General features: G+C 42.5%; 1 protein-coding gene across 1 annotated transcript in view; it reads right to left on the bottom strand.

Annotated features, from left to right (window-relative positions):
• The window catches only part of LOC135204227 (glutamate-rich WD repeat-containing protein 1-like), a 32,576-nt gene extending 19,036 nt beyond the window's left edge, over positions 1-13,540 (bottom strand). The window contains exon 1 of the mRNA XM_064234333.1: positions 13,384-13,540. Within this exon, the coding sequence (XP_064090403.1) occupies positions 13,384-13,452 (69 nt within the window). The 5' untranslated portion in view covers positions 13,453-13,540. The remainder of the gene's footprint in view (positions 1-13,383) is intronic.
• Positions 13,541-26,756: the final 13,216 nt, after the last annotated feature.

The raw sequence follows: 26,756 nt of genomic DNA on the forward strand, positions 1-26,756 counted from the left end.
TGCAGAACTGCTTCTCATGGGTTGAACATTTGGAAGCAGAGCTGTCAGGCTTGGGAATAGGCGATGTCTTCCAATACATCTGTTAATTCGGGGTGAACAATGAACAATTGCAAACCTACGAATACGAGATATTTTGAAGACAAACTCCAATGTCTGAAGAAAAAACATTCCGCATTATCACAGTGCGATCCAGCGGTAGACTAGTGCAGACTTCTGCTACAGTGCGGTAAACAGAAAAAAGAGAGTCCAAGAGATATCTCTGTTGAAAATTTCTCACAATGTCGAAGGCGAAGAAACTGAGCATCACAGCAGTAGATGGTCATTCATGTATGCGAGAATCCCCGTTAATCAGAGACCTAAGTCCGTGATTGTTGGACAGAGATAAGGTTCGGCAGTCAATCATTGCAGGGGAGAGAGACGCAACCAACCGTGCATCTCGGAGAGCCAGCTGGTACTGAGCTGTTATCACAGTGACAGCAGACTCATACCCCATTAGCTCTCGCCTACTCGTCATCCTGAGTTGCCACGTAATCCATTCCACAAAGGAATGCGTTCGGCTAGAACCATCGAGCATAAAAATACGCTCGAGTAATTATATTTAAGCGAAACGGATTTCGGAAAATACAAAAGCTGAGTTGGTGTTGTCGTGACAATACCATAAGTATCTAAAATCGAAACTGGTAACTCGCGGGAGGTTGCAGGGAGCCCCGATTAGCAGCTCAATTAGGTATGCGTCTACACCCCGGACAGTCGCGAATCATGTCGCAAAGGCAAAATACGTAGTATTTTAGTAGGTTTCTGTACAACTACCTCCATCCTTTTCCCTACGAGGAATGAGAGTAAGGATTGGAGATCGACCGTCTTCATTTAGCAGTTCAATTAGGTATGCGTCTACACCCCGGACAGTTCAACTGCTTAACAGAATCATGTCGCCAAGGCAAAATACGTAGTATTTTTGTAGGTTTCTGTACAACTACCTCCATCCTACATTCTTTTCCCTACGAGGAATGAGAGTGAGGATTGGAGATCGACCGTCTTCGTTCTATTCAAGAGAATGAAGGAAAGTCTTTCCCGAAGGAAAGCTTCAATTGTGAACAGAGTACCGAAGACGAAAGTTCAAGCTTCTTATCTTATTGGGCAGAATACTTCATGGACACTGTCTATGAGTCTGCTTTGCCTAAAGAGCCTCAGCGAGGTAGCAACCTATGACTGAGAGCTCTTCTGGATCTTGTCAATGGGGGCTTACCCGCTTACACGATAGAACCTTATTAGGATCTTTGTCAATGGGGGCTAGCCCACTTACATGACAAAGCCTTTTTGGATCTTGTCAATGGGGGCTTACCCACTTACATGACAGAACCTTTTTGGATCTTGTCAATGGGGTCTTACCCACTTACATGACAGAACCTATTCCAAAAATTCGAGCATTTGGCGAGGTTCCCGAATATCGTAATAATTATCGGGGATTCTCGTCTAGCTCACTTTGGACCATGGTTTTGCTTAAGTGTTTAGAGATTGTAAAAAACTTGAACACTGCGAGTGCTAGAAATTCCGCAGAATCTTAAGCACTCGGCGAAACCCCCACCAAATTCGTCAGATAATCATCGGTTGGTGGTTCTCTCGATTCCCGTAGAAATCGAGGATGGGGCAGGATCCCTCCTCAATGACTGGGCTTACGCCAGGTAGGATCCGAAGATCCCCACCCGGCCGCGCAGTCCTCCTCGAAGTAGAGGCTTTTCTGTCCGAAGAAGGGCGCCTACCAGGAGTAAGGCGCCTGCCTGAAGAAGAGAGCCTGCCAGGAAAAAAAGCGTCTGCTAAGAGAGGAGCGTCTGTGAGGAGAGGCGCGTCTATCATGGGAGGAGCGCTTGTGAGGAGAGGAGCATCTACCAGGAGTAGAGCGCCTGCCAGGTGAGAGGCACCTGCTGTGAGAAGAACGCCTGGTAGGCGCAAAAGCGCCTGCTAGGAGAGGAGCGCCTGCCAAGAGGAGCGGCAAACTGGAGAAGAGCGCCTAACAGGGGAGAGGCGCCTGGAACTTCTCGGTGAAAAGCTCCTGTCCTGAGAGGCACGTCTCTTGCGAGGGGGGAACTCAGAGCTCTTGATCGGAAGCGCGATGTCCTTCTTGCGAGGAGGGTCCTTAACCGGAGCGCCCATCAGCGTAGAAAGTTGCTCCTGGAGGTCCACAAGGACCCACTTAGTAGACTTCTGATCTCCTTTGGGCAAAGGCAAACTTCCTGCAAGGAGAAAAGCGCCTGATGGGAGACGAGCGCCCGGCTGGCTCCGCGCACCTGCTAGGAGAGGCGCGCCTGTGAGGAGAGAAGCGTCTCGCGGCCTGGAGAAGCTGAATCGGAAGCAGCACTTCCTCAGGATGCCTTTTCTGTGGCGATCTATGGCAGTCTGGGTTGAGACAACAGAGCCTGCCGAAGGGACGCCTGACCGTTGGGGATGCTCTACATCCTCCTTACAGCTGTCGACATTCCTCCTCCCCTGGTTCTGGGAGTTTGGAAGAGGTCTAGGCCTAGGAACACTGCACAAAAACTTCCCACAGCAAGCACTCTTACCTTCCATTGCAAGCAACTGCAATTCAATCCTGCGAATCTCGGCTTTCATGCCAGAAATATATAAATCAAACTCAATTCGTTTGTTTGTATAGTACTTTTACACTGCATGGAACCAGTGGTTATTTAGCAACGGGATCAACCAGCCACTCCGCTGAGGCGCTTCATCTCGAAGACGAATCCGCAGGTTCGAAGAAGGGAGAAGGGGCTGAAAATGGAGGAGAGGTTGCAACAACTACATTAGGGTTAGGTTCTAAAGCCTCCTCAACTAGCTCGTTAGTACGAGAACTACTGGAGTTTCTAGACGAAGCTTCCTAACTCTGTTCTTCTCTAACTTCCTCCAGGAAGAAGACAGAGACTTCTTCCCCATTCAAAATCTCACATTCAGTACAATGATTATTAATAAACAATTCATTAATAAGTGATCTATAGAACTACAAAACAAACTTCAACAATGAAGGTTCTCTTAAGGATTCTCATGATATCTTCATGTCAAATGTTTCGTGTTAATGTCTGTCATTCAGTACGTAATTATGACTGTCTTACAACAGAGTGGTAGTTCCTTAGAAAAAACAAAAATTAAATTACTCTTCCACAGTGCGAGGATCTACCGAATCCTTCGGTAGTCTTACGTCACACATTCATCGCGCATATTCTAAACATAGTACTAGCGTCTGACGCATTAGAGAATCATAAAAAGTAAACAAAAGCGTATGCCAAGCCAACGATCCATTACGTCACCAAAAGACAGTCAAAAGATCCACGGCAAGTGAAAAACAAAATTCAATCAGGAGGAACCAACAACAGATGTTGTCGGAACTGGCGACAGAGAAAATCTTATTAGGAAACGGGAAGGGTTCCTAGTCCCGCCACCCAGCGGCGGGAGGGTAGATCACATGACCTACCTGTATAGTGTGCCGCGAAATTTGAAATTCTGTCGGGACGTCGGAGACTATAGCTTAGTATATATCTGCCGGGGAAGTTGCATGTACAAAAATCTGCACTTCATGCAAATAAGTCTTCCTATATCTCTCGCGCAGCTGGCGTAGGCAGCATCGTGCCTCAGACAGCGAGATTGTTGGGTTTAAAAATAGAATTTAGGCCAAAGGCCGAGTATTGGGACCTATGAGGTCAGTCAGCGCTGAAGGGAAATTGACAGGAAAGTGTTTGAAAAGGTGTAACAGGAAGAAAAACTTCTGTTGCACAATGAGTCAAGTGTTAGGAGAGGGTGGAAAAAAGGATGAAGAGAGAATATAAAATCAGGAAAGAGAGAGAGAGAGAGAGACAGAGGAGAGAAGAGGATGAGTAAGTACCAAGAGCTCGAGGATGATGATACGAGAATAGAAATCGGAGAGTGGAGAGGAGAGAGATTGAGAGAGTAGAGAGCGAGAGAGAGAGAGAGAGAGAGAGAGAGAGAGAGAGAGAGAGAATTACATCGTCTACCATCTCCACCTCCGTAAATTGCACCCTCTTTTAAGTTAAAAAGGTATTATCTTAATGATAATATACTCGTATAACTGCGTACAGCTATGAACAACCGAACGAGAACTTGTTGCTATTGAATCCTATAGCAACATCACTTTATTGTATTCATCCGCGTGCGACCTTAATTACTGTATTCATGTTATAAATGTAGCTGAAGCTGATAAGGCAAAATTATGTGCATCAGCAACCTGGACAGAAGTCCCAAGCTTTTGTATGAATTCAAACGCAGCCATAGTAAAAGAAAAGTAATAGCATGAAAGAGCTCATTACTGTTGTTTTCACACCGACAAAGGATTAATAAAGTGTATAAAGTGTAAGGTTCGTAATACCTATGAAAACAAGTGAAAACGAACGGAATCGCTTAATTTTACGCCATCTAACCCGAGGGAAAAACTAGCTTCCAATGAGACATATTAGTCAAATTTTGGCCTTTAATTACATCGTAAGACAAACAGTATGACTTCGTTCCATAAGTTAAGTATCCAGATATTCATTAATATGCTAACTAGGAATAAAAACATTAGCCAAGACCAAGTGATATGGTTGAATCTGGAGCCAAGGAAACACTAGCCGGCATCATTGTCTGTCTAAGCCACGCCTTCTTACAACAGTGCTGTTTAACGACAAGCTTCTGTAATTGTAATTTGATTGAAAAGTAATAAATTGATTGAAAAGTAATAAATTAATATTTTAAGGTAATTAAATTAACTTTATTAGGCCTAATATTAATTTCAGTTGTCACTGTAATTTGATAATACAACTGGTAATTATTTGTAACTGTAATTGACATGAGCACAATGTAATTACTGACGGCAATTAGTCTGTTAATCGTATGAAGACGTCATACATACAAATTCCCTATATCTGACACCTGATTATATGCCACAAGATACCTTATTGACTATGTTAAATGTCAACATAGTAGAAAACAAGTCTCCTTCAAGACATTTGTACAAACCTGGCATAAGTGAGGAAGAGTTGTTACGTTAATCACGCTAGCCAATCAGGACAGAATGAGATGGATAAGTCGACGCAAACCCATATTAGTCATCAGCTGATTCCAGCGTGAATGACTGTCAAGTTAGTTTATACTACGCTAATATGATGATACATATAATACAATTATAATGCTTTAGTCGGACAGAATCTGATCTTCATTCTGTTCGATTACATTCATATTGAATTATCCTAAGATCGGATTGTCGTTCGTTTTCAATTACACCTGTACTGAATTATCCGAAGTCAGAATGCCTTGAGCCTACAGCGTTAGCCACTATAAAAATCACTCTACCGATATGTAGTACAGCAAATACTTTAGGCTAGGCTAGGCTACTGTATATGCATACGATATATCATCGTGAACACTAGGCTAGCCATATTTAATTTTATTAGATTTCTCTACATACTGAATTATCTTAAGTCAATATGCATTGAACAGAGAATTAGTAGATACTAACGATTATCGTATCGTATAAGTAGAGGAAAGTAACCTTAAAGACGAAGGAGAAGTACTCAACCCTTCAAAACCCGACAAACCCGAAACCAGATCTGAAAGACCAACCATGGCCTAAAAGCTTCTGATGCAAGGATCTCGAAGCAGGAAAAGCCCAAAGAGGCTCTAAGGACACTGTCCCTCTATAATAGAAAACCGACCCGAAGAAGCCTGCACTTCTCTTCCTAAACACTATGTAGCCTATTATCCCTACTCATCTGTATCTGACCTAATTTTTTATCATCCTGAGAACTTACACATCGAGGGAAGGGGAATCTGCTGCCAACACTGCCTGCTCTGCGCCAAGGGGCCGGCAGAACCTACCCACTCGGAGGCTTGGGGTTCTCCATTACCCCCAGCACCCGTTAGGGCTGGTTTTGGAACAGGCAGGGGGGCTGAAAAAGAACGATTAGAATCAACTATACTACTAATACCACTACATATCTCTATTTTGGTTAAATTATTCGTCAGGCTAGAAAATATGCTTAACATACTAGATGATGACCTGTCCACTAATTTCTAGAATAACTAACTAATGTTTATTTGTCTCCTGACTAAGACAAACATCTCTGACTGGTATTGCACTGAACCTTCCTACACAAAATAACAAAAAGAACGTCGATCATGTGTAAGGGTACTCATCCTACGCTTGAAGGGCGTGCAGAGCCAATGAGCACCAATATATCCAGCAGTAGGAGGCTCGATCGTCGTAAAAGTCTCGATTGTCGAATTGTAGATGAAGCAGAAGCAGAGGCGTTTGCAGACGGCGACGACATTTATTTTCTAACTTACCCATAGCGAGTACAAAGTAGCTATCCAAAGTACAACGGGAGAAAAAACGTTAATAACAGTCCAAGGTCGTAATCTGTATCCAAAATATGTTATTTTCATTTTAAAATAAGTTTTTAAATATACTTACCTGGTAGTTACATATATAAAAGGTCCCTCCCTCCTCCCCTCTGAGAACAGGGGCATGGAATTTCTGAGGGCAAATGGGAATGGTTCCAAGTACCTGGATAGAGGGAGCACAGGTATGATCACCTGACCGTCTATCGGCGATAGCCACGAATTTTGAATTTCTGCCGTGCGCGCGACGAATCAGCGGGATAAAGCTATATATATGTAACTACCAGGTAAGTATATTTAAAAACTTATTTTAAAACGAAAATGACATTTTTAAATATCTAACTTCCCTGGTAGTTACATATATATAGCTGATTGACACCTTTGTTGGTGGGTTAGAGAACCGCAACACAGTTGGGAATTCGTAAAATTATTAATCGCTACAAATTAGCTGAACTAATAATCTGGTTCTTACCTGATAAGGAAGCTGGCGTCAAAGTTTTCCTGCCTCATTACCCTGCATTCCTTGAGAGACCCAGCGATCCACCCAGGGGGCTGTAGAAAGTCTCTGTGGGGCTGTCACACGGTCCTCGACCTTAACATGACTAGACCACCACTCTTGCTATCCTGGCAAAGCCATGGACAATGAGCTGACCACTTGACCAACTAACACTAAAAACACACACCATAAAAACCTAAGCTAGACTTGCATCCCAGACTGTGGAAGGTTGCAACAACCTTCACAGACAACCTGTGATACCAAGTTCAAGAAAAAAAGCAAGGGTATAAATAAGGTTATGGTTTAGAGGCAGTAGTACCTTCTCCAACTAGGGCGCCGAAGGCAACGTACAGATCCAGGGAGCAACAATCTTCATATTGGGTCTGTACCTCTTTGAGGTAACAATCTGTGAAGATAGACTTGCTTCGCTAGAAAGTCGCTTCCAAAATCGCTTCCCTCGACTTGTTGTGTCTATACGCCATCGAAGTCGCCACAGCTCTTACTTCGTGCGCCTTTACTTTGAGGATTGGGAAGCTTTTCTCATCGCAGTTCTGGTGAGCTTCCCTTATTAACTGCGATGAGCTTCCCTTATTAAGTCTTTGATAAAGAACGCCAGTGCGTTCTTCGACAAAGGTAGTGAAGGCTTCTTTACCGAGCACCAGAGGTTGTCTGTCTGTCCTCTTAAGTTTTTGGTTCTCTGTAGATAATACTTTAGGGCTCTCACTGGAAACAGGCCTCTCTCCTTTTCCTGTCCTACTAAATGAGATAACCCTGGTATGGTAAAGGATCTAGGCCATGGGTGAGAAGGATTCTCATTCTTGGTGAGAAAACCTAGTTGCAGCGAGCAGACTGCATTCTCCCCATTGAAGCCTACATTCTTGCTTAAGGCTTGCAACTCTCCTATCCTCTTGACCGTTGCCAACGCAACCAGGAATAGGGTCTTTTTGATGAGATCCTTCCATGAAGCCTTGTCGAGGGGTTCGAACCTGCTCGAGGTTAGAAATGTCAGAACAACATCCAAATTCCAAGAGGGGGTTGGGTTGTCCTTACTCTTAACTGTCTCAAAAGACCTTATGAGGTCCGAGAGATCCTTGTCTCCCGACATGTCAATATCTCTGTGATGGAAGACGGAGGCTAGCATGCTGCGTTATCCCTTGATGGTTGATACTGCTAGTTTCTCTTGGGTTCTTAAGTGTACCAGAAAATCTGCCAGTTGAGTTAGAGAGGAACTGAAAGAGGAAATGTTGTTAATTCTGCACCATTCCCTGAACACGTCCCACTTTGACTGGTACACCTTGATTGTGGACGTTCTTCTCGCTCTCGCGATTGCTCTTGCAGCTTCCCTCGAAAAGCCCTTTGCTCTGCCAGTTTTTGATAGTCGAAAGGCAGTTAGATTGAGAGCGAGGCTGTCTGAGTAGATCGTTCCGACAAGGTAACGATCTGGGGGTTTCTACTAGCCACTACATCACTTCTGTGATCCAGGGTCTCATGGGCCAAAATAGAGCTATCAGGGTCATGCGGGCGTTGTTCGACTCCCTGAACTTCTTCATGACTCAGTCTAGGATCTTGAATGGGGGGGAGGCATATGTGTCTAGTCCTTCCCAATCCATGAGGAAGGCGTCCGCTGCCACTGCTTCCTGGTCTGGGACTGGAGAGCAGCAAACAGGTAACCTCTTCATTCTCTGCGTCGCAAAGAGGTCTATAGACGGTTCTCCCCACAGATTCCAAAGCCTGCTGCACACCTCTTGATGTAGGGTCCATTCTGTCGTGAGAACCTGTCTTCCTCTGCTAAGAAGATCCGCCCTGACATTGTTCTCACCCTCTATGAAGCGGGTTATCAGAGTTATATTGTTCGCTTTTGCCCACAACAGATCTTTTGCTGCCTCGTAAAGGGAATCCGAACGAGTGCCTCCCTGTTTCCTGATGTAGGCCAACGCTGTGGTGTAGTCTGCGTTGACCTGTACTAACTTGTTCTGGACATCCTCCTGGAAGCGTACTAGCGCTAGATGAATGGACACCAGTTCCTTCATGTTTATATGCCATTTCTTCTGATGGTCTTCTCATAGACCCGAGATCTTGCCCTTCCCCAGTGTTGCCCCCCACCCCACGTCCGATGCGTCTGAATACAACACTAGGTCGGGGTTCTTCTGTTGAAGTTTGAAGCCTTCTTGTAGCTTGTTGGTGTCGTCCCACCAACTCAACTGATTGTTCTGGAACAACCTATTAAGTCCACAAAGTAAACCGTAACTGAATCGGGCGCTCTGACAGCTGCCTACTGACAGCGTTCGGTAATGAGGCAAGTTGTCCAAGCATCCGAGCAAGTCACGTGATCTTTGCCTTTTAAAGGGTTATGCCGAGAGACCGTACAAATTGTCTATTTGTTTGTCACTGAAGCTGGACGGCAAGGTGGTGAGTCTCTTAACGAGGCGATGATTCTCTTAAGGCATGTGCCCAATAGGCGAAAGTCAATTGCCCTCTAGAGACCGAGGTTCTTATGGGCAAGACATTCTCATAGTAGTTGAATCTCAGCTAAAAACGAAAACAACCTTATATTCCATTGAAGACGAAGGTGGAAAGTGAATGCAAACTACGTCTTCACAGCCGAATCGAAAGAAGGATTCTCAAGGTTCTGAACCTGTGCTTATAAAGGACTGAAAACGCTAACAGCTATTTCATTGCTGTAAGGTGAGGGGTTGTAGTTGTAATGAAAGCGGGGCGGTTTCCAGTAATAAAAAACATAGGGAAGTACTACTTCTCATGGGTTGATCATTTAGAAGTAGAGCTGGCAGGTCGAGGAGCAGGCAATGTCTTCCGTATATATCTGTCAATTCGGGGTGAACAATGAACAATTGCACCTCTCCGAATAAGAGATATTTTGAAGACAAACTCCGATGTCTGAGGAAAATATTCTGCATTATCGCAATGTGATGCAGCATGAGACTAGTAAAGACTTCTGTTACCGTGCGGTAAACATAAAGATGAAAGAGTCCAGAATATATATCTCTGTTGAAAATTCTCGCAATATTCAAGGGGATGCAGAAGATGTCATTCATGTATGCGAGAATCCCCGTTAATCAGAGACGTAAGTCCGATATTGTTGGACAAAGAAAAGGTTCGTTAGTCAATCCTTGTAGGGGAGAGAGACATAATCCGACCGTGCATCTCGGAGAGCCAGCTGGTACTAGGTTGTCTTCCTACAGTCCCCTACTCAGTGGTTCTTGCTCACTCGCTATCCTGAGTTGCCAGGTAATCCATTCTTCGAAGGAATGCGTTTGGCTAGAATAATCGAGCGTTAAAAAGGGATCTATTTTGCTCGAGCAATTATATTTAAAGGAAAACTGATTTCGGTAAATACAAAAAACTGAGGTGGTGGTGTCGTGACCATACCATAAGTATTTTAAAAATTGAAACTGGTAACTCCTGGGAAGATGCAGACAGTCCTGAGTTGCAGTTCCATTAGGATACTAGCCGTCTCGGTCACAAACCGTAGAATTAACTACGGTATGCGACTAACCCCCGGACAATTCAACTGCTTAACAGAATCATGTCTCGAGGGTAATATACGTTGTGTATTTGTAGGTTTCTGTACAACGAATTCCATCCTAAATTCTTTTCCCTTAGAGGAATGAGAATAAGGATTGGAAATCTACACACTACACACTTCCTTCTCTATTCAAGAGAGTGAAGGAGAAGTTTTCCCCTAAGGAAAGCTTCAATAGTGAAAACAGAAAACCCGAAGATGAAAGTTCAAGTCAAACTGGATGTTCACGTTCGTTCTTCTGTATTCCAGGGTTGGTCGTATACTGAGAGGTATCCTTACTTCAGTAGCAGTTCTTCTTACAAACGCTAGAAATTCCAGGAATTCGAGCATTCGGCGAGGTTCCCGATTATTGTAAAAACAATTATCGGGGATTTCGATATAAAGTCCTGCGTTGCCTTTTGGGCTAAGGCAGAGGAGACCTCATTCTTGAAGGAGGAAGATTTCTGGGGTCTACCCTTCATAAACTGTGAGGGCGGGCTACGAGGTACAGCCTGCTGAAAATCATTCGGATATAAGTCCGCCAATACCGCAAGTAATCTTTTCAGATCCGCCGCATGAAGAGTTTCTTGCGTCTCCTCCTCTGATATCTCTTCCAAAGGATTGGCGATTTCCGATGTCGAACGAGTGGGGGAATCACGCGCATCGTCTTGCTTGCGTGCGTCATGCATGCGTCCAGCATGCTGCGAGGGAGCGTCACGATCCTTGTCACTTCCCGTCACGCGTCCAGCTTGCTGCGAGGGAGCGTCTATGAGCGCTGCAACTTGCAGCGAGTCCGCGTCTCTCTGTCTTAACTCCGGTCTTATCCTTTTCCTGGGTCTGTTGACGTCCTTAGGTTCCTTCTTGCGTGCTTCCTCTCTAGCCCTTGCGACTTGTAAACGTCAAACAGTGACGTAATGGACTGCTGAAGCTCTGACAAGCACGCTGCTTGCGGTGCCTCTTGCTGCTGGGGAACAACTGGAGATGGCACTGCATGTACGTCTACAGCTTCGGAGACTCTAGCTGGGGTCTTCTGGAGAAAAGGTGGTGACGCCCCTTGCGACTGCTCCCAATCCGGGGGAGGGGGAGAAGTGTGAACTGACGTAATGTGCACGTCTTCTTCCTCCGAAGAGTTATGCGTCCTACAACTCTGTTTAGGCGCGGACGCGTCGTCCTCCTCCGACAGGAATCTCTCTGGAGAGCTCCAATTGCTACAAGAGGGTTGCTGGAACGTAAAGGGGTACCTGCGTCTCTTGAGAGGTCTCGATTCTTGAGGTTGTCGCCAACCGCGTCTGGGTCTTGCGTCGTCCGAGGATGACGAACACTTCCTCATCTCGCCTTTCCTGCGGCGAGGGGGAGTGTCCTGGGATGCGTCAACAGGATCACTCGAGGGGACGTCTGCTTGCTGTTCAACATCTCTCACCTCCCTTAGCCTGTCGACGTTCCTTCTCCCAGGGGTTGGGGAGCATGGAAGAGGTCTAGGGCTAGGAGCATGACAGACACGAACGGACGCACCTTCCACTGCACTAGCACTGTCCCTGAACTTGCGCTGCAAACCACGCACTGCCCCCCACATCACTTCCTTATCCGAAGTAAGGGATAGCACTTTCACACCCAAGGCAGAAATAGCAGCCAAGATATCTTTCATAGTTGGCTCACTTACCTCCGACTCCGCAGGTGGATCTGGTACTACTACCTTAGAGTTAGTATCATAAATATTAGTGTTAGACAAGTTAGAAAGGACTTGACTATCAGAAGACCTAGTTGACAGAACACTCGAAGATCTAGCTCTCCTAATTCTGTCCTTCTCCAATCTCCTCACATAACGATCATATCCTCTCCACTCCCTCTCCGACAACCTTTCACACTTATTACATCTGCTATCAAATGTACAGACATGCCCTCTGCAATTCTTACATACTGTGTGGGGATCAAGAGCGGCTTTTGGAAGCCGTGTCTTGCACCCTTTCACACACATTCTAACAACAGAGTCAGCCATCTTGAAAATTTAGAAAAACAAGTTAAATAGTCCAAGTTGAAAAGCAACAGTCTATCTTATCCATGTGAAAAAGAAAAGGAAAATCCAATATCAGCGAAAAACCAAGCAATGGGTACTTCACCAATTTGTAGTTAAAGCAAACCCAAACAAAGTAGAGCGAATTTCCAATGTGTTGCTCGAACGATGGCAGGGAATTTCTGAGGGCAAATGGGAATGGTTCCAAGTACCTGGATAGAGGGAGCACAGGTATGATCACCTGACCGTCTATCGGCGATAGCCGCGAATTTTGAATTTCTGCCGTGCGCGCGACAAATCGGCGGGATAAAGCTATATATATGTAACTACCAGGGAAGTTAGATATTTAAAAACGAAAATTCTTTGAGTGGGGTCCGGCTAAATGACCAAAAGTTCACCTGATGTGGGACTGATCCGCACAGCATGGCGAATAAGAAACAATTGAGGAAAAAAGCCAGCCAACGGTAACACAGGTAACTCATTTGACTAGATTTTACCTGCAGCGTTGGTAACACTGACAGTTAAAATTACCCACTTAGTGGGTAAATATGTGGGGATATAGTTCGGGCTGGTCAGTGACCAGGGCTAATTCAGGTGTTCAGGGAGTGTATTGCAATATGAATATTTACAACAAATATGCTCAAAATTTGTTACTAATTTCATTTATCTGTTTTTATATTGTGTGATCTGTAATTGTAATTTTACAAAATATAATAAATTCGTTTATTACAAAAATCACGTATAACTTCATGATTGTCTTGTAAAAGAGGCCCCACAACGGGTTATCAGAAGTAAATTTTTTAGAAATGGTTTTTCTTACGTCATGTGCATTTGCATATCTTCCTCTTTCCATTGATGAATTTTTTTATTTTTTATTTTACCAACCTCAAAGTTTACCCAGTCTGGGGTGCTGCACACTGATAAATTCCCTGTCCACTACAGGATAAATTCAAACACTTAATATATACAAGTACTAACCTTCATAAGAATTAGGTTGTTAACGTGAGCTGCACTAGTCTGAGTACCAGCAATAAAATAGCAAGTCATAGGTGTGTCCAATGTTCGTCCATCTCCTAGGCCATCTTTTACGATGTCAAAACTAAGACATGGAGCACCTGAAAAATGACCATTACCTTTAATGCAAGTCTAATACAACAAAGCATCAGAAGCATGACAAATTAGTTTTAATATTGGCCCTTCATTACACAAGTAAATTTCAAAGTGCTGTAATTCATTTTTTACTGGTAAATTTGCATGATTACATGTATGAGGCTAAACACAGGAGATAGATTTGCCGTCCATAAACACTGAGAAAACAATTACTGGGCAGGATGACATACACTAGATTGCTATGTTTTTCATGTGAGAAACTCAAGATCTCTATTCTAGCTAGGCTGTGTCAGTCATTATCTGACAACATACATCAACAGGTGCTGTTGGCCTTCCTGGACTCCAAATGCTGGCCCCACCCCACCCCCCCAAGTAAAAATGATATTGTTATGATACAATAAAGTTTGTTCATACTTACCTGGCAGATATATATAGCTGTATTTTCTGAAGTCCGACAGAAATTCAAAAACTTCCGGCACACACAGTGGTCGGCCAGGTGGTTAGTACCCATTCCCGCCGCTGGGAGGCGGGTATCAGGAACCATTCCCATTTTCTATTCATAATTTTTATTTCCACTGTCCCCTGAGGGGAGGTGGGTGGGTACTTAATTATATATATCTGCCAGGTAAGTATGAACAAACTTTATTGTATCATAACAATATCATTTTGTTCATGAAACTTACCTGTCAGATATATATATAGCTGAATCCCACCGTTGGAGGTGGGAAGGGACAGAATAGAAGGATTTTGGGAAACAAATGCATGCAGATGATTTACATCTTGGTTCCACCTGTTAGCATTGCTGGCTTCGTGGTTATTGCCACGTAAGTCTGCTTGTGCTACTAGAGTTGCCAGCGAGGTAGAGACCTATATAGCTGGTGCACTCCAGATGATCTGTCAACAGGGGCGAGACCACGACGTGACTAGACCATATTGACCATACCATGAGGGCTAAGAAGTAAAATAAATATATATATATATATATATCACCACCTGACCAACCTAGCCAAAGTTAAGGTGTGTTAACTAAGGCTTAAGAGTTAAGAAGTCACCGTTGTCGGCGACTCAACTACTAAATTAAGAGCTCTTCCTAACCCTTTTCTACAGGATAGGATGAGTGGTACTACTTGCCCCCCAAGATTGTGTCTGCAGACACGTATGGCCCTAGCGAGCAGCAGATCTCATATGCCATCTTCACATCTCGCAGGGAGTGTGAATTGAACACAGAGTTGCTTCGCTAAAACATGGTACTCAGGATGTTGCTGAGTGCCATGCTCTGTTGAAATGCTTCCGAGGCCGCGCCCTCACCTCGTGAGCATTCAAATCAAAAGATTTCAAATCTTTGTGCCAACACAATGAAGGAGCTTTTTTGAAAGAAAAACTCCTTAACAATAAAGCTAGGGTGTTCTTCGATATGGGCAAGTCTGGTCTTTTCGGAACACTGCAGATTGTCCGTACGACTTCGACTTTCTTGAGTTTTATGTAGATAAAACTTGAGAGACCTGACAGGGCACAGGACTCTCTCTCGCTCCTGCCCAATAACTTGTGCCATCCTTGATTCCAAGCTCCTGGCCCAAGAACAAGATGGGTTTCCATTCTTAGGCCACAACGGAAGGCTTAGAGAACGCACCGCCTTGTGTTCTCTAATGCCAAAACTTCTGACGATGGCTGAAAACCTCACTAACCCTCTTTGTCGTATCTAGGGTGGTTAGAAAAAGGCCTTCCTGATCACGTGCAAGAAGTTAACAGGTAGGAGATGTTCGAATGCTTTGACATCAAGAACTTCAGACTATGTCTAAGTTCCATATTGAAAGCTTCGATCTGGACATGCACAGTCAGTCAGTCTGTACTAAAGTCAGGTGACCGACCAGTTGACCAGTCAGACGCATCAAGGACAGCAAGGCTGTACCCTGAAGACCATAAGGCACTATTCTTCGCTGAAGGATGAGTGTCTGGACTGCCTGGGCGATTCAAGCTAAGCAAACCTTGGGGTATGAACGCAACCCAACGTCGTTAGCGAATCAACTCCTGAGCCACTCCTGACTCGAGCTTCTGGTGCCAGGAGAAAGGAGCGAGGAGCAAAAAGGCGATTGCCTGACAGTCCAACCTGGTCTCATGTTAAACGATCATCGGGGGTGTGTAAACGCAACCGACTTCGTCAACAAGAAACTCAGGGCTACTATGTGTCTCCTGATCTCGCACGAGTGTCTGACTCCGAGAAAACAGGTGAGACAAAAAGTAGATGGTGAGCGAGTTTGAGATTCCACAGAACTCAAAGATCGTGAAGGGCTTTGTTGTTTGACAGAAGCAAATCTCTGAGCCCAAAACAAAGGCCGTCAACAAACATATTTGCGTATTTCTTTAATAGTTGTGACTGCCAGCTTATCCCATTCTTCAAACGGAAAGGGAAGACGGCAATCTTATGCTGTCAACATCTCGATAGTCTGAACGTAGTCAGACTCAGAGCGGAGAGGTTATAGGTACCTTTCGTGTTAAAGTAGACCGACTCTCTCGGAAAAGGTCCTTGGAAGGACATGACCTCTGTGAATCTAGGATCTTGAAAGCCAACATGGGGCGATTAGCGTCATTGTCGCTCCCTGTGATGGTATAAATCATCTTATTACATTTCCTAAGCGTTTGAAAAAGGGGAAAAGAGACTAAACATCCATCCCTGTTCAATATTATAGCGAAGAGATGTATGAAAGGACGTCCCTAAAGTCTCCATAACTCTCAACATACTTCTAAAGAAAGATTCCACTCGGAAGTCAGTAGTTGCTGCCGCGATCGAGACGATTCGTACGGACTTTTGCAATCCTGTAACGAACCTCTAGAGGATCGTTACATTCTACGCCTGTTGTTATAATAGGCTCTTTCTCGTAAACCCGAACAGGGACCGAGAGAAGATACTTCCTAAGATATGAGAGAGCTGTGGAAGATCAGAGTTGATATGGACCACTGGTTCCAAACTCGTTTCCAGGACTGGAGGGACGACAGAATTGCTTCCACTTCTTTCAGATTATGATCCAGGACATCTGAAACCCTCTCCAGATGTCCGGCACCTTCTTCCTATCACCTCAAGTGATACTTAACGCACCGAGAGATGTTCAGAATCATTCCTAGATCTTTAATAAAATTTCAGTTTCCCGGTAGGAAAAAACTGTAGAGGTCTGAATTGCAGTCTATTCAGGGAAACAAACTTCTTTAGGAAGGAAATGGTCCCCAGCAAGCTCATCCATTCCCTCACACAGTATGTTTACTTCCCTAAAAAGGCTGCGCTTTGCCTAAGCAGGAGAGCATATAATAGTGAAATGCTGCGGTAGACTCGTAGTCCTATACCGTGCGGTAACGAGCACCGAAAGGAGTAAGAGATATCTCTGAGAACATAGTAAGGCAAAACGAATGCAATGTTTATTCATTCATGTAAGAAATCCCCTCAATCTTAGGCTAAAGTCCGTGATTGTAGGGCAGAGATACAGTCAGTCAGTCAATCCCGCAGGAGAGAGAGAGACGTAACTGCCAGCACAGAGATACGGTTAGTCAGTCAATCCCGCAGGAGAGAGAGACGTAACCTACCGCGCATGACACCGAACGAGCTGGTACTGCCTCGTTTGGACTGGCGGAGAGGACAGTGACAGCAGCAGCTTACGATCGTCGTCTCTTAACTTATGCCTGGGTTGCCAGCTACCCTATTCTACGAAGAAATAGGTCCGTAATTTTTAGCATAAAGAGACTCTCAAGCTGGTATATTTAAGCGAAACAGAAAACGCTAAATATATAGATGCGTTTGTGTCGTCATAACACTACCATACAACGGTAAAAGATAAATCGGAAACTCCTGGAAGGCTGCAGGGAGTAACGATTAAATGTCCTTAAATTAATAGACAATAGACCTCTCGGTTGCCATCCGAAGAGGTAACTACAGCAAGCGTATATGACTTGAACCAACCAGTAGTAAAATAACGCAAGGCAAAATATGATATTATATTGCAATAAAGTTTTTTCATACTTACCTGGCAGACATATATACTATAGCTGAATTCGGAAATACAGCTACATACATATCTGACAGGCAAGTTTCATAAACAAAACTCAAGAGAATTGAAGCGGACAGCTCAAGCTTCTTATGTTATTGGACATAAGCGTTCATTGACGTAGTCTACAAGTCTATTTCTTGTACGAGTCTGCGAATGATGAATGAGAGCTCTTCCGAATCTTGTCAATAAGAGCTTATCCGCTTACGCAATATAAAGTTAATGAGAAGTTTGTCAATGAGAAACTAACCCATTTACGGGACAAAGAGATAATTTGTCAATGAGGGGATACCCACTTACTTGACAAAACGATAGTATATTGTCAATGGGGGAAATTCACTGAATTGACAAAACGTAATCCAGGAAGTCGAGCATTTTATTTTCGATTCCCGTCTCAAACGAGGAAGGGGCAAGAATCCTGTTAAGAGACGGCTTACGACAGGTAGAACGACGATGTTCAATTCGGCAAGCTTGCAAAATTATCCTGGGAAGAGGAAGAAACTCTCCAACCAGCTTCCTCTCCCGTATCAAAATTTATTGGCAGTATGGCAAAGGAAGTCCTGTCTTGCGCTTTCCTCCTTTTGATGAGTGCCTTTGCAAGAATCCTACTGAATGTTGCCGAGAGTCCTGACGTGCAGGACGTCGAGCTTTTACATACCCATAGCTGCCTTACCGCAAAGTCTTTGACTGCGGTAGAGCAAAAGAGATCTTTCCTTGAGCTTTCCATAACTCTATCCAATCCTGGACTTTACGAAAAGCAATATTACTGACAGAGACCTCTATAATTCACGAAACCCGTGGTCTTGCTGGGTTTCGAAAACGAAGTTGCCTTTTCACTTTAAGCTTCCTCCGAAGCACTGCTTACTTCACATTCTTCGCAGGCGATGTAGAAGGGATCACCAAAGTTAGGTAAAAAATCTTTAGGCCCAAATCAGCTTGAAGACTTCAACAGAAACGTTCAGCCAGGCGACACACCTGGCGTGCGCGCTCGGCGTCCACTGGCTAGCAGCGAGCACGCTCGGCGTCCACTGGCGAGCAGCGAGCACTCTCGGCGCGCCGCTCGCGCTCGGTATCCACTGGCGTGCGCTTGGCCTCGGCGTCTACTGGTGCGCGCTTGGCGTGCACCCGCGCGCGCCTGGCGTCCATCCGAACGTCCCATCCAAGCCGAGCGTCAAAAAAAAGCGTGCAGAAAAGCATCACGCTCCTGACAGGCGTCAATGCAAGCGAAACTGCCTTCAGAGAAGAGCATTAGACATCTCGGAGAGAAAACCGACTGCACGAAGCAGTCTCAGGTGAAGGGTTGATCGTGTGAGAATACGCGGGGCGAGGGAACGCCTTCTTATTCTCACAGCAACAAAGCTAGGACGTCCGCGCTCAAAAGCGTCCTGCTAAAATAACTTGCTTTCTTTTCTCGGTGGAAAGACGTACACGAGTTCAGGCGCGTTCGCCTTCTTACTTCTCACTGCAACGCATGACGAGAGAGAGAGAGAGGACGTGAAACGTCCTCTTCTATAAAGCTTCTATTTAAGAGGGCGCGAGTCCTTCCGAAAGCTCCAAACCCTGCGCAGGGAGGACGCTTCGGAGGACGAGAAGCAATCCTTCAGGATTCGTGCACGCACTTTGGCAGCCTGGGAGTAACTTCAGGTCTGCCGAAGGCACGTCAGATCGGTGGGAGTTCCTCGTAACCCTCCTTCGGCTTTCGACATGCTCTCTCCCTGTTCCTGGGAGTCAAGCAGAGGTCCCGGCCTAGAGGCAAAATAAGGCCGATCTGACGCACCCTCCACTACACAAGGGGCACTGTCACTGCACTTAGCCACTTCACTTTTGCTCTCCAAAGCCAGCACTTTCGATTCTAAGTTACGAATCGATAGAGTATCAGAGAAAGGTCAATACCCTCTACAGAAACTGTTTAGGGCCCGAAGGCAACATTACAGGGTTAGGAGTAACAACTACAGAAGTAGCACTCTTCACCACAATGATAGGAGAGCGAGCACCTTAGATTCCAAGATACAGATGGAATCTATAACGTAAAGGGCATTACCTCACGAGACATATTTATAGCCCGTAGGCCATACTACAGAGTTAGGCAAAATAAAGTCTACAGGTAGGTTAGCCTACCCTGACTTTGTTTACTGATTAATTGCGTACATACGAATCATACGTCTTCCTTACGGAATTAGACAGTCTCACACTCCTTACATGACAAATCTCAACAAAGAAGCAAGACACATAGCCCTCGTGCATATCGAGTGCGGAACTACTGAAGCTTTCGGTAGCCACACCCTATCTTAGCAGACAACACCCTCTGAAACTAGCCTAACTAGATTCAGATATACAAAAATGAATCATATTCAAAACAATTTAAGATAGCGTATGCCTAGCCACAAATCCAAGTCAATAAATCAAAAGACAATTAGGATATTTAGCGGCCATGAAGTTTCCAAAATCCTAAGACGGAGGTACTGAAAACAGGTGTTTCCAGCACCGGCGACAGAAAAATTATGAATAGAAAATGGGAATGGTTCCTGATACCCGCCTCCCAGCGGCGGGAATGGGTACTAACCACCTGGCCGACCACTGTGTGTGCCGGAAGTTTTTGAATTTCTGTCGGACTTCAGAAAATACAGCTATATATATATCTGACAGGTAAGTTTCATGAACAAACTAAACATTGGAAACATGGACTAAACTTCTGCTCAGAGGTAGCATTAGTGACTGCTCCTACCGTTTTGAAAACTACCAGACTTATTTTTTTTGTTACTCACCTTTTTTAATGCCCTTGTACCTTAGGCTAGGCTATGCAGAGCGGCTGCAGAGAGTAAGAGGTGGGGCTCTTGCCCACTTAGACCCTCCAAGTAACGCTGCACATAGGAAATGGGTCAATGGGACTAAAATTCTGTTTGGATGTTGTGCCTTGAACTAACCAGAACTTAGGGCACCGTACCCTGACCACGCCAGGAAGACTTGGCAGGCCCCACACCTTGGACCTACTAAAAGTAACCCCTACCATCAACCTCACGGTCTGGGCTAAGCTAACACTTTGGGTTAAACTGAAGTTGACTATACATACTGCGACCTAGTTCCCACCAGTCAGCAACGATATGTATTTAGGGTAAAACACCGGGGTGCGACCACTGATCGAAATAAAGACGGGTGCGACCACTGATCGGAATAAAGACCACTTTTTCACTATATTTATTTGATGAAACAACTATAAATTCAATATTTAAGCATACCTTTAAAAAAATTGAAGTTTCATCAACAAAATGAGATACTGTAGTACCTCGAGATACGAAAGGCTCAACTTACGAAAAACTTGAGATACGAAAGCCAATATGAAAAATTTAACGGCTCTACATACGAAAAGCTTTCAAGATACGAAAGGTTTCTGAAAGTCCGAGATTCGCCCGGATAACAATTTTGAAACTCGCGCCACCATCTTAGTACTAGTAGACTCGCCACCATCCTCCTGTTCTCCCATTGGTTCCTGATGCTAGTCATCGCCATGAGATCCTTCTCTCCTATTGGACAGCATCCCTCCCATCATGCATCTTATACGTACGTGGTGGCGTACCTATCTCGGCCTCTTCATACCAACATCTTTATCATACGCATGTGGCATTCGTTTGGTCCAACGATTTCGTTTAGTAACGTAAATTCGTTAGTTGTTTCGTTGTGCTACTTTATCGTGTTGTGTGAGAACCTAATTAGTATACGTACTACATAACTTAATTATGTACAGTATAGTTATGGGTCCCAAGAAAGTTGCTGACGTTCACAGAAAGAAGAGAATGCTTTCTATGGAGACAAAAATGGAGATAAAAAAATAGTATGAAGCTGGCTTGCGGGTGAGTGTGATCACTAAGGAATACGGCCGAAATCCGTCAACGATAGGCACCATCCTTAAGCAGAAGGAAGCCATCAAAGCAGCTACACCTTCCAAGGGCGTGACTATTTTGTCCAACAAGAGGAGCCATGTGCATAATGAAATGGAAAGGCTGCTTCTTGTATGGATTGAGGACAAAGAAATCAATGGCGATACGATAACCGAGACGGCAATCTGTCAGAAGGCCAGCGCTATTTTCGGCGATTTGATTGCCCAAGCCGAAGACGACAGCGGAGAGGGGACATCAACGGCAACCCCAGAGTTCAAGGCTTCTCATGGGTGGTTCCAAAAATTCTGTAAACCGACTGGCATCCATTCGGTGGTGAAGAAATTTAAATTACGTAAAGTATAAAATAGTAAAAAGAAATGTAAAAATAAAAAAAAGACATAATAAATGTTATTTTAAGTTTTTTGTAAAGTTAAGTGTTACAGTTTTGTTAATGTGTTTTGTAAAGTTTAGTTGGTTCTTCTAACATTTTTTTATGTTTCGTAAAGTTAAGTGTACGTATCTGCTGTTTGTCCTCCTCTGTCGCCACTTTCAGAGATAGCCTCACTCGAAAGGTAAGCTTCCACATTTTATATTCAGTATTTCTTGCATACCATGTACGTACACTAATACACTTTATTTACAGGTTATTTTGCATTTTGTTATTAATTTAGGTATTGAATGGTCCAAATTGTTGTAGTATTTCATTGTTTATAGGTCAATTTAGCTTTATTATGAAATTTACTGGGGGTGATTTTGGAGGGCTTGGAACGGATTAGCCATTTTACATGTAAAATGTGGTCCAAGATACGAAAAACTCATGATACGAAGGGCGCCTCGGAATGGATTAATTTCGTATTTCGAGGTACTACTGTATATGAAACTGCCATATAATGTAAAACACTGCTGTGCAACCATTAATCAGAAAAAAAAGACCACTTTTTCACTCGTTATCTAATTGGTGAAACAACAATACAATTAAATATTTAAGCTGTTCTACAATCAGAACCACGTCCTTCCCTGCTTTCCCAGAGCTCATTTGAACGATAATGGTGCACATATTATTCAAGATTGTAGTTGTAATCAGCACAATAAAACAACATTTTACTGCCTATACTAGTGAAAGCATGAGACGTCTTACTCCCGGCGTCATGTTTTGAACTAAAATGACAAATTTTCTAAAACAATTTGTATTTTTCATGGCTACAAACCTTTGGTCTTAATGATAGGATAATTTTCTAGCGTCTAGCTGGATCCGGTTAAACAATCACAGATTGACAAGCAAGGAATCTGTGAGATCCGGCAATGCGTGCACACACTGGGTCAAACTGGTCAAAGACCCTTGTAATCGGTGGTTTTATCCTTACTGCCATCACAACTGAAACTCCACAGTGCTTATTTGATTGTAATTATACACATTTCATTCTTAATTCACTCAAAATTCCACTTGAAATACGTGAGTTTGTTAACAGCAAAGCTATGGCAGGAATAATTTTATAGCCTTGTTGTATATTAGGCAGCCAGAATCCATGAGCAGGCGACGGTTTAGTGAATTGTTATAAAGACCTACCTTAATTTTTAATAATTATATGGCTGAAATAATTTGTTTATAATTTTCAATAATTGTACAGCTGAAACAAATGTAGCCTTTAGTGTTTGCGTGCTAGGAATGGCAAATCATCGTTGTCAATTCAGTGGAACTTCACACATATGCCAATGCCTTTACAAACCATTTCCATGAATTCTAGATCTCATAGTAATGCAATAATAATAAAATTGAAATAGTAATAAAATTGAAATAATATTTATGTATATACATTACAAATAGATATGCTAAATTCACTTATTTCCACGGTTTTGTGAAAGTCTTATTCCCAAACCTCTATGGGTACAAGTGGTGTGCAGATTTAGCATATGAAATGGAAAGTTTATTGACACAAGTGACTCCACAAACATTGAGACTGCGTCAATCTTCTACACGTAAGGTGTCATGGAGGTAAGTTTGCACTGCGCATGGCTAGACTGTCATTAACCTTTATTTAATCTTAAATTAGGTGGAACAACCGACTGGACTAGCGGATCCAGTTTCCACCGCGTGTGGATCCACCCTTCGATAAAGTACTTTAACACGTCCTGACACCGGAGATGGGCACAGTCACGAGTTGTTGGTGGTGAGAGCAAGAGCTCGAGACCTCTACACTCGTTTCGAAGTAAGTATTTTCTCCAAGGTTAGAAATTAAGGTCATATTTTAAGATTAAACAGAGGTTAATGAAAGTCTGGCTCTACGCAGTGCACAAATACCTCCATGAAGCTTTCGAAATTTTTACTTAAAACTCCGAATATTTACAAGATTGATGCCATTTCGATGTTTGCGGAGTCATTTGTGTCAACAGACTTCCCATTCCATATGCTAAATCCTCACACCACTTGTACCCATAGAAGCTGGGGCACTTCTTCACAAAATTCGTAAACAATTACACCAACCACGACTTATCCAAGGAAACTAAGATATTTTGGTAGAAGAAGAAGCTTGCACTAGATAATTATTTAAATAAATAGTTAAGCGGCAGTATACAGTCATGAATTGCATAAATTTTTTTTACATATTCATAATTATTAAAATGAAAATATTTGTTGTTGAAAAAGTAATTAGATTCTTGGTTTAAATATCAAGTTTTCCTGTGAACAGTACCTACGGCGTTTTGCGCTCTTTTATTTTTTATCAGTGTTGCCAATTGGTATGTGTTTACCCTCCAAACTGGGTACAAGACTTACACAAAACTGGGGAAATAAGTGAAATTAGCATATCTATTTGTAGTATATATAAATACTACAGCAATTTATCAATTATTGCATTACTATGACAACTAGAATTCATGGAAACGGTTTGTAAATGCATCAGCGTATGTGTGAAGCTCCACTAAACTGGCAACGATGAGTCATTTTGCAGTCTGCTTGTATCTATTTTAGAAATATCTGTCAAATTTCAGGGTTATTTTGGTTGCAAAAAAGGGATAACAGACATGAATTAAATAAACATTTTGAAGCAACAAAGTAAAGTTAAACTAAATAATGAGTAATGTAAACAATTAAGGGAATAAAGGTTTACACCTCATAAACCATGAACTCGTGTGACTTAGAACGGGTGGCCTAACACTTTTCGTTGGCCTACTTTGGGAAAAAAGAGAAAAAGGCAGAAAAAAAAAAATAAAAATAAATAAATAAATAAATTAGTTTCGGCGCGGAAATCCACAAAGCGGCTGTGTGGTTGACCCCCTTACTCTGCATTCGTAGACCAAACATATGGGCTGTTAGCCTAAGCAAACATTTTGGCACAAGATGCATAGAGAAAAAACAAGAGAGACCCACGTACAGTGGTGCTCAAATCTCATGGGACATGATTCTTTTTGTATCGTCCAGATGCTCAGACTCAACGTGACGTTGCCAAGTAGCGCTACTTTTTTCTTTATTTGTAGCGTCATATATGTTGAAAAGTTTGCAAATTCACAGCTAGCCCTATTTTCCTTATGGTTAAATAGATATGATCCCTTTTATGCATTGGCATAATTCGTAATCTATGTGATTTGAACTGATTTTTATTTTATTTATTTATTGATTTTTTACGCTGCTCAATTCAAAGTGCGGTGTATGTAGTTAACGGTCCCAGCAATGAAAGCACCCTTAACATGCTCCTCAGACTGGTAACATAACCATGTCTGCAGCATTATAACAGTAGACCTAATAAGCTCAACAGTCATAACAACAATTTCAAAGTAGGAATATAAATTAAAACAAGTTTTCGGCTGTTTAAGCTGCCTGTATGTTGCAAAATGTTTTATAGGCCTAAAAAAAATAATCTCAGCCTTCTGAGATGTTATCTGTTTCTGATGAATTTATTCGGAGAGATCACCTGTTCTTTGAGGAATAAAAGATGATGATGATTTTGGTTATATGTAGAAGGCTATTAATCGAAATACCATAAGTATTAATATCAAGGCGTATGGAACACTTGTTTTTCAACTGGTTTACAATATTATTTTCTTAAAAGTCCTTCTGCTCGCTTTTGGTGTATAATTTATTCTTTCAAAAGGTAACTTGAAGTGCAAGAATGTATAGATAACCTCATTTGCTTTCTGGCCAGAAATTGTTAATAGAGAGACATGAATGTTAAGTGTTAATAGAGAGACATGAATGTTAAGTGTAAAGTAAAAAAATGTAACACCCAGGCCTAGGAATAATATCTTGGCTTTGACAAATATGAGAATATTTGTTACTATGCTATCATTTTTGAAATATTTAAGAAAGATAAAAAAAAATTATGTATGAAAATCTAAATATTCCTTTAATACATATTAAGTATCCTTTAATACATATTAAGTAAATGTTTTCAAGATAATTTCATGGTCGCTACTCATTGTAGACCTACTTATGTTACAATGTGTGGTTGGTGTTGCACCGACGCTGATGATACGTCACACATGCTCCCCTCACAAGTTGAAATCAGTGGGCGCATTCTACTTTTGTATATACATATTTAATTTTTTTTCAGCTTTGAGGTGTGAAAGCAATCTTACACCGAAGGGGTATAATAAAAATCGTCTCCCGTATGCCAAGGCGGTCTCAGAGTGAGCGCCGAAGCAGAAAAAAATATTTTTTTAAAAAAAATCACAGTGCGCTTAGTTTTCAAGATTAATAGTTAATTTTTGGCTTCTTTTATTGTCATTGCCTGAAGTTTAGTATGCAACCATCAGAAATGAAAAAAATATTCTTATTATATATAAATAATGCAATATATGATAGCGCGAAAACAAAATTTCATATATAATTGTATTCAAATCGCGCTGTGAGCAAAACGGTTAAAGCTAACGAGTTAATTTTTTTTTTTTGTATTGTACACTAAATTGTGATCATTTTGGTATATAACACATTGTAAAACTATCAAAGCAACACACAGAAAATATTATCACAAAATGATGCATGAATTCGTAATGCGCGGACATAAATTTTTTTTTTCTTCAAAAATTCACCATAAATCTAAATATTGTTCTAGAGACTTCCAATTTGTTTCAAAATGAAGATAAATGATTGAATATTACTATACTGTAAGAGTTTTAGCTTACAATTGCAGTTTTCGACCATTTCGGACGAGTTAAAGTTGACCGAATGTCGAATTTTTTAAATATATTTTTTTTATATGCAAATATTTCAAAAATGAGAACAGCTACAACCTTCAATTATGTTTTGTTGTATTCTACATAAAATTGCGCACATTTTCACATATAAAACTCTATGAAACGGAGCAAATATAACGATAATGCGGCGTACTCATTTCGGAGA

This window comes from Macrobrachium nipponense, chromosome 44 (assembly GCF_015104395.2).
Source record: "Macrobrachium nipponense isolate FS-2020 chromosome 44, ASM1510439v2, whole genome shotgun sequence".
NCBI lineage: Eukaryota > Metazoa > Arthropoda > Malacostraca > Decapoda > Palaemonidae > Macrobrachium > Macrobrachium nipponense.